This window comes from Monodelphis domestica, chromosome 2, assembly GCF_027887165.1.
Source record: "Monodelphis domestica isolate mMonDom1 chromosome 2, mMonDom1.pri, whole genome shotgun sequence".
NCBI lineage: Eukaryota > Metazoa > Chordata > Mammalia > Didelphimorphia > Didelphidae > Monodelphis > Monodelphis domestica.
In genome coordinates, this window is record NC_077228.1 from 259614209 (window position 1) to 259622773 (window position 8565).

Below are 8565 nucleotides of genomic sequence, written 5' to 3' on the forward strand. Positions count from 1 at the left end.
TAGTAGATCGATTTATCCATTTATTTATTGCAGATTTTAGCAAAGGGACAGGCATATGTAAAGATACAGAAGAAATGAGGTGGTATAACTAGGGGGACTATCAGTGATAAGAGAAGGAAATTGGAAACTCCCTATGTGGTTACACTGGGAGCTTTCCAATCCTTGGACAGAATGATAACAGAAGGCTGCCTCTGCCCCTGTCCCAGGAAGAAAGTCAAAGTGAAGATTATGTCTTTCCAGGAACAGCAGCACCAGAGAATGACAAGTATATGTGAGGAGGAATATGCCAAGGAGCTGAGTGTGAACTAATGACCCCTGACACTGGAGAATGATATTAAAGACCCTTCCTCAGTGGCTGAGTGAAAAAAAAAAGGGAAGATAGTTTAGATATAGAGACAAAACCTTAAACTTATGATTTTTGTATCTATAGTTATGAGATTAAAAAGACTAGAATTAGGAAAAGAAATGGGGCTTTTCCAACCCAATCAGAGTAATAGTCAGCCAGATGTTTTTAAGTGGTTAAATGTTTTAAATGGTAATGCTGTTCTCTATCCTGCTTGGCTGAAGGTACTCATAGGGAAGATCCAGGCCTTCATTACGGGCCATAATCTCTCTTTCCAAAGTATACAAATCTTCCTGGAAATGGCACAGTATAGCTTTGGGCTCAGGTCCTGAGAAGTATTCTTCCTTGTGATAACCCAGGAGTACCTGAGGCAGAGAAAGAAGGCATCTCAGAGTCACAAGCTTCAGGTCTGTAGACTCTCAGCTGCCACTTCAAGTCCCTTACCCCAGGCATTGTACCCTCCTCAAGGGCCCTGGCTCTCACCCTGTTTGGCTGGATCCGACTCAGAAGCCATACCACAGCCATATGGAGACTGGCCTGATAGACATTGGGCAGTGTGGCCATCACCATCCCTAATGTTACATCCTTTGTGGTTGGTGGGGGCTGCCGCATAGTGCCTGGAGCATTAGGAACCCAGGCATACCAGTCTTCCTGTTGGTAGGGAGAGAGACCAAAATCATTCATGGTCCCAGGGATTTTAGTTCTTAGTTCCTTTCCCCCTGAAGGTTCTCTTCAGTCCTGAGGAAGGAATATATCTGGGCCCCTTACCTGTCCCTGATTAATAGCTGAGTGTTGGGCTGAGCATGTGAAGATGCACATGGTGAGAAAGTGGCAGAGGTCAGCCCTGGACTGGAAGGAGGCAGGAAACCCTGGAAGAGAGAAGAGTCTGTGGAAGAAACTGAAGACTCGGGGAGAAATAAAGACTGGTGTTCTCAGGCCAAGATCCTTGATAGGATCTTTAGGAAACTTGGAAAAATTTTGGCTCAAAAGTTGTATGATCAAATGTTTTACTTATCCCTTCATTTTAGAGAGATTTAGAGGGGTAAATCACTTTTTCCAGTCATAATATTTTGCTCTGGTAAATCCCCTTACATTATAGTAAGGTTTAGAATTACATACGAGTTGTATATAGTCAATTATAATAGATAGGGGAAGCACCAGAAAGCCTGAAGATTAGAAGTGAGAAGGAAAGGGATACTGATCACAGGAATTTAGTCTTAGATGGATGAAATGTCTCTCAAATTTATCCATGATAGAGGTGATGAAAATGGTGGTTGTAGATACTAAGATCTACTTATTGGCAATAGAACCCCACTGCCATATGTAATCATATATTTTTTGTGGGTCTTGGTGCCTTATGTTTGTGGACTCGGTTTGTTTCTGCATTGTTTGTAATCACATGGGATAAGGATAAGGATCATTTTGAGTGGGCCCTAGGCTTGGAAATAGTTTCTGAAGGGTATTGATATTCAAAGAGGGATTTTAGGGAGGGCTCCATGGAGGGGTTAGGAAAAAGGAGAGATGACTTTTCAATATGGCAGATGTCACATCTTACCTTGGGCCTGGGCCCCACACAACCCAATCTCAGTGATCTCTCTGCACCAGGCCTGTAGCTCAAGGTCACTCTGCACAACCTTGTCCCCTGAATAATGGAGATGGACTATTCCTTGCACATACCTGCTTCCCAATAAAGAAAGGGATTTAAGGAAGATCAGCTAAAGGAGACCATGTAGAGGCATGTCTCCCATAGTCTGAATCATAGGCTGAAAGAAATTTAAGGAATATTCTCTTTTACCCCAAACTGACTAAAAATCCTTTTTATATCATCCCTAACAAGTCATGATTCTGTCTTCATTTGAAGATCATTAGTGTCCTTTTGTGTAGCTCTATATGTCTAGCAGCTGTTCCTTACATCAAAATTTAGATCTTTCTTTTTCCCACTTTCCTCATTGCTCCTAGAGTTGCTCCTTGAGGCATCACAGAATAATTTGAATTCTTCTGCAGATGCTGGTCCTTTAAGTGATTGAAAGTTATTCTGTTCCTCTCAAGATTTCTACCTTTCCTCCTCCCTTTGGATATTGAGATTCTTTGTCATTTTCTAGCCCTGTAGCATCTCTTCCATGCCTATGATTTTTTACATATCACTAACATTAATTAGTTCAGCAATCTCATTAGAATCCTGGGATTTCATTGATTTGGGTCCAGTGAATAGAAATTGTCCAGAGGAGTTAGGTGCTCTCCTACTATCTCTATGCTTGTCTTGGGTTTCAATTTCCTTTTCACCATTTTTCTTTTTTCCAAGATCTTTCTTCTCTACATCATCAGCTCATCCAGCCAAACAGGAATTCTATTCCCTCTCTGGTATTTTTTGCCCAAATGTAACTTAGAAAGCCTTTTATTATCTTTAACTTTGATCATCCAATTCAGATAATGCTGTGTTTGACACTCTTCTTATAAGATTCTTTTGTGTTCATTCTCAATTATCTACCCGTTTTATTTTAATTAATTAATTTTAAACCTTTACTTTCTTTAGAATCAAGACTAAGTATTGTTTCCCAGGTAGAAGAGTGGTAAGGGCTAGGCAATGATGATTAAGTGACTTGACCAAAGTTACACAGCCAAGAAGTGTTATGAGGTCAGATTTGAACCCAGTGCCTCCTCTTTCTAGGTCTGGCTTCCTTTTCATTTAAATATTGTTTCACCTTTATTTCATCTTTAATGTATTTTTATTTCTGGGTGTTTTATTAGGTATTCATTTATTAGGTCATTAAAACACTGTACTAATATGCAGTTATAAGTTATAGTATAACTACATGCATATAAATGATAAATAAACATAACTATTTTGGAAATACATGCTCAAAAATATTTTTTTTCATGATCATAAAAGTTAGGGAAACCAACAGCCTAAGAGATTAAAGCCCAGCCATGAGTAGTTAGTACTGTTTAGACTTTGTCATTTTCCCTGTGAATCAAGGTATCTTTCTAACTATGTAAACCGCCATGCCAATTATGAAGGTGAGGGAAGATATGGAACCTTATGTTCTATCTTTGCTAAGTATCCAAATTGTGCTGTAGTTGAGCGAATTTATGTTTGTTAAATAGGATTTGGTGCATGAGTGTCTTATTTCTTTCCATTCCCAAACCAGAAGTATAATACTATCTGGACTCAGGTTTGGTGCTTTTTACCCTTTAATCCATTATCCTTTTCCTTTGAATAAGAAAAACCTTTTCATTGTCATGTTCTTGTCATGAGTTGTTCTTCCCTGAACCTCATTGGTTCCAGTTTTCTGTCTTGCTTCCTGCATGTTTGCCATCTGCTCTATTTATTAGTTTTCTTTCTAGGATTCTGTCTTCTCTCAATTACTGGGTACTTCTACTGGTATTCTTCCTCTGTTGTTCTCACTGTCTCTCTCCCTCTCCATCTAGATTTCTAGATTTATTTAGAACACTTTGTCTTTACTTTTTAATTCAAACCTTTTTTGGCCCCATTTAACTTATTTCTTATTCCTGTATATCTAAGGTCAAGTCACTTAATGTTGCTGAGTCCCTTCTCTTGTAAAATGGACATACCATTAACATTTGTTAGTAATGTACCTTATAAGTATGAACTATTATTGTTCCCTAGAAAGTCAGATAACATAAATAGCCCTAACCCCTGCAATAACTTTCATCTTTTCAGATTTGGTTTTTTGTTTGCCTAGTCTAGATTGTCTGGTTCTCAGTCCCCTCTTGCCTTTTCACCATTGGAATCCCTTAGCCCATCTTCCCCTTGTACTAGTCCATTCCTCTGCTAGGTTCTCCTTCCTCACCTGGAGATAATTTCCCAGAGCCTAAGGGAATCATTGGCATAGAGAGCTGATGGAATCCCCAGAAGCCCTCTGTCAGCCAGGTCATCACGAGGGCAGAGGGATCGGTAGGTCAGACAGGCTGTTGCCCTGCAGAGGACATCCAGATGACCTCCCCCACCAGTGTTCATCACCTGTGTTGGTTGAATGGGGAATTAGGTGGGATGGAGGTAAGGGCTGAGATATAGGAATTAGAAAGGAAGTTGTAAGAAATTCAGAAAATAAAGTGATTTTTTTTCCTTTCATCCTCATGTTCCTAGCTATTTTTGGCCTAGACCTATTGTAATAACTTTCTAACAGCCTTCTTGACCTCTAGACTCTTCTTGTCTGATCATTCTTCAGTATGGCCAGAATAGTCTAGATAATGGATAGATTTGATGCTGCCATTGCTCTGTCTCCAACATTAAGTGGTTCCCCATGCTTACAAAATAATATACAAAAAATTCAGCTTGGTATTCAAAGCCATCCCTAATCTGGATCCATCCTGCTTTCTCACTTCATTTCATATTACTTGATTTCACACATGACTAAACTCTAACAGTTTCCCCATGTATGGAATATAATCCCTCCACATCTATGTATTGAAATCTTTCTCTTCCTTTGAGATTCCCCTTAAGTGCTACTTTCATCTGACTCCTTTTCTGACATAAGTAGATGTGATTTCTTTTCTTGACTTTTACATTCTAAGCTGACCTTTCCTCTATATTTAATTATCTTTTAACAAGTAGTGATTTCTTTATCTTTTCCATTCTGCCAGATTGTAAGCTTACTGAGAGCAAGGCTCATTTATATAGTGCCTCGTGTATACTTGATACTTAAATGTTTAATTAGATGAAAAATAAAACAAAATCAGGTCATTGATTTGGAAGGTTCGGGGAGGGTGAAGTCTTCATGGGTAAAGAAGCTGAGATAGAGGGGCATGTCCCTCCTTAACTCCTCCAAGTTTTCCCAATTCCTGGGTCCCACCCCTTCATACCTGATCAAAAAATCCCCCTTCAGAGATGAGTGAGGTTCGTGCACGAGTGTTGATTTCCATAGTATAGCGGAAGTGAGGGACCAGCAGCTGTGGAAAGAAGGTAGGTGGAAATGGGAGAGGAAAGTCTTGAATTCCCCACAATAGATACTTGACCAGGATGGTGCTGCAGTAGAGGAACATTGAAACATGTGGACAGATAACATATCTGAACTGGGATGAGATCAGATTTAGACACAAGAAGATGAACCTGATGACCTATCAAGGCTCCTTTAGGGACAAGAAATGAGGCAATTCTGTAGGAAGAATAGCAGCAAAGGTAGGCTGAACCTGTTATGTTTGGTGAATGAAGGCTATGAAGTTGAAGTGAAGGCTTGGTTTGTAGGACCTAATTATAGAACATTGTGAATACACTGTAGAGAGTGAGCATGATTTCATTGTAGGTTCTTGAAAAAGCACTTCTTGATCCATATTTGGAGGAAGTTTAGGATTCTGATACAATTTGTATTCTCTCTTCTGAGAAGCTCCAAGCAGGCTTTAATTTCATTTTCCCTCCATCTTTTTGGACTTTTTCCTTGCCTCATTATAAGTTGCTTTTTTTTTTAATATTTCTGGAACCTCTTTCCTTATTACCTTCCATCTATGGCCTTCTTTCTTCACAAGGTTTTGTCATTTTTTACATTTCTTTTTAAATATGAATTCATACTTTCATAGCTTCAGTTATCACCTCTGTGTTATAATGATAAAGGTCTAAATCTATATATCTTCAGCCTAGACATTTCATTCTGTCTCCAGCCTTGCAGTCTTAGCTACTAAAAGTATTTTTCCTCTGGATGGCCCACAGTTAATTCAAAGTTGACTTGTCTATTTCCATATACATTATATGTCTCACAATTTGTATCCTCACTCATACCATCTCTTTAGTGTCTATCACCCACTCAAGCTTAAAAGATTAATCATCTCTTACTCTTTATTCTTGTTCCTCCACCTCTACTCATTCAGCCTTGTTGTAATATCACAGGTCCCCTGCCACCTTATTCCTATACTTTTGCAACTTAATTGGCATCACTGTCTCCAGGGTCTCTTCACTTTACTCTATGCAGATTAATATTTTTAAAATACAAGTTTTCATCAATTGTTCTCTACTGCCTTGAGGAAAATGTCCAGAGTCCTTAACTTGATCCTCAAGGTCTCCTTGAACCTGACACTAATTCCTTAACAGCCAAACTCAAGTTAATAAACTCTTCAATTCAGTAGAGTAGTTCACAGACTTCTCCCTCAACTTATGCCATGTTTATTCTTGCCTGTTCTAGGAGTACAGGAAGAAAGAGAAAGTAAGTTAAAGAGAGGGAACAAGAGAAAATAGAAAAGGGGAGAGTGGGTAAGCAAGCAATAGGAGAGAGAATGTGAGAGAAAATGCGAGGGAAAGATTGTACCAGGAGATTTTGGGGAGGAGAGAATACCTATTCATTACAGATTGTTTTATGGGTTTATAGGGATGTCATTACCAGAATTGTGAGTGTAAATCTTAAACTTGAAACTCCTAAAGGTAGAAGCCACATCATTTCTTAAATCCTTTCAAGATTTCAACAATGACCAGCATACAATTAATGCTGGATATACACTGATTTTTCTCATTATTACAAAATTGTTAGATTTCTATAGTTGAATATTCTCTGTCCACTCTTCTCTATGGCCTGTTCTACAGTACCTTAGAATATAAGAACTAGAAAGATGCTGAGCCATCATATTCATTTTCATTTCACTGAGGATGTAATTTTCCCAAAGATGCTTTCCAGGACACTTCACTCGTAAGTAAGGCCTCATAAATAATGCTTAAAGAAACTCAACCTCTTAATGAAACTCTATCCTAGGAGAAAAAATTGGAACAAGTCATAAATTACTTCCCTAGGTGAAAAAAACTTTTTGTATATGTATTCACAAATGAATTCTACCAAATATCTAAAAGCAGTTCCAGCAAACTTTCTCTATGACACAAATATGATCTTGCTACTGAAATGGAGGGAGAATTAAAACAAAGAAAGAAAATCATAAACCATTACCCTGAAGAACAAGTGCTTTCATAATTTTAATAGCAAGAAGATTATAGCAATATATCATAAAAATCACACCCAATGATCTGGCTAGATTAATGCCAGGAATATAAGATTGTTCCAACATTAAGAAAATATTAAAGATAATTAACCATATTTTAAAAACAAAAATAATATTTATTCCAAAAAAAGTATTTTTGACAAAATACAACATTCCTGATAAAAAGAAAGCATAGGAATAAAGTGGAGCTTTTCTTAAAATGATAATGGTGCTCAGGGAGGAGTAGTATCTCTGGTATGGAGGGCTTGTCGTGCCCTCCTAGGGCAGCTCTCCAACCTCTGACCCTCACCTGACACCCAGCTCTCACTTGTGGCTTCCAGTAGCTGCTAGCATGCGGCAGCGGCCACACCCCGGGCAACGGCTAAACCTTGTGAGGGTAGCCATCGGGTTGTAGACCCCTGGTGAACTAGGGCTTTGCTCACCCAGCATGTGAAGACTGCTTTGGCTGAACAGACGGAAGAAACCAATAAAAAGGTTCAATGGCTGAGATGGTGACGCAGCAAAGCACTGTGGAGTGCTTAGGGCGTGTTGGAGCACAAAGGACAACATGGCCATCCAATGCAGCTGAGGAAGTCTCCAGGTGTAACGATTTTTTGTGCCCCTGGACCCAGGCTTCCAATGCCAAGAGAGTGGGACTGTCTCTGTGCATTGACTTTTCCACTTAAATCTCATTTACGCCCAAGTGTCTTTGTGCACACTCATCTATACACCATAGTTGAAAATGCACAAAGACAGTCGTCATCCTTGGTTACCAAGAGACGACTACTACTACTAAGTAGTATCTATCTAAAACTAAGAGCAAGCATTTTCACTAATAAAGATAAGCCAGAAGTCTTTCTAAGAAGATCAGGGTGAAACAAGAATGTCCATTATCACCATAGTTATTCAATATTATAACAAAAACACTAGCTATAGTAATAAGATAGTATCAGAAAATTGAAAGAATAAGTGTAGGCAAAGAGGAAACAAAAGAATCACTTTTTGCAGATGATATGACAATTTACTTAGTCAACTAAAAGAATAAGCAAATGGGGCAGTTGGGTGACTCAGTGGATTGAGAACCAGGCATAAACAGGAGATCTTGGGTTTAAATGTGGCCTTAGACACTTCCTAGCTGTGTGAGCCTGGGCAAGTCACTTAACCCCCATTGCCTAGCCTTATCCCTTATGCCTTATGACTCTTCTGCCTTGGAACCAAAACATACTATTGATACTAAGATGGAAGGTAAGTGTTTTAAAAAAAAATAAGTGAAACAATTTCATCAGAATTGTAGGATATAAAATAAA

The 8565-nt window shown here is 38.8% G+C and overlaps 1 protein-coding gene across 1 annotated transcript; it reads right to left on the reverse strand.

The window, feature by feature from the left end:
• Positions 1-4345, reverse strand: LOC100015867 (polyunsaturated fatty acid lipoxygenase ALOX12-like). The gene is made up of 4 exons (XM_056817677.1): positions 4156-4345; positions 1112-2020; positions 827-994; positions 1-708 (listed from the first exon to the last, which is right to left on the reverse strand). The coding sequence occupies exons 2-4, from the start codon at positions 1160-1162 to the stop codon at positions 529-531; spliced, it is 399 nt and encodes a 132-aa protein (XP_056673655.1). The 5' UTR covers positions 1163-2020; positions 4156-4345; the 3' UTR covers positions 1-528.
• Between the last annotated feature and the right edge of the window lie 4220 nt (positions 4346-8565).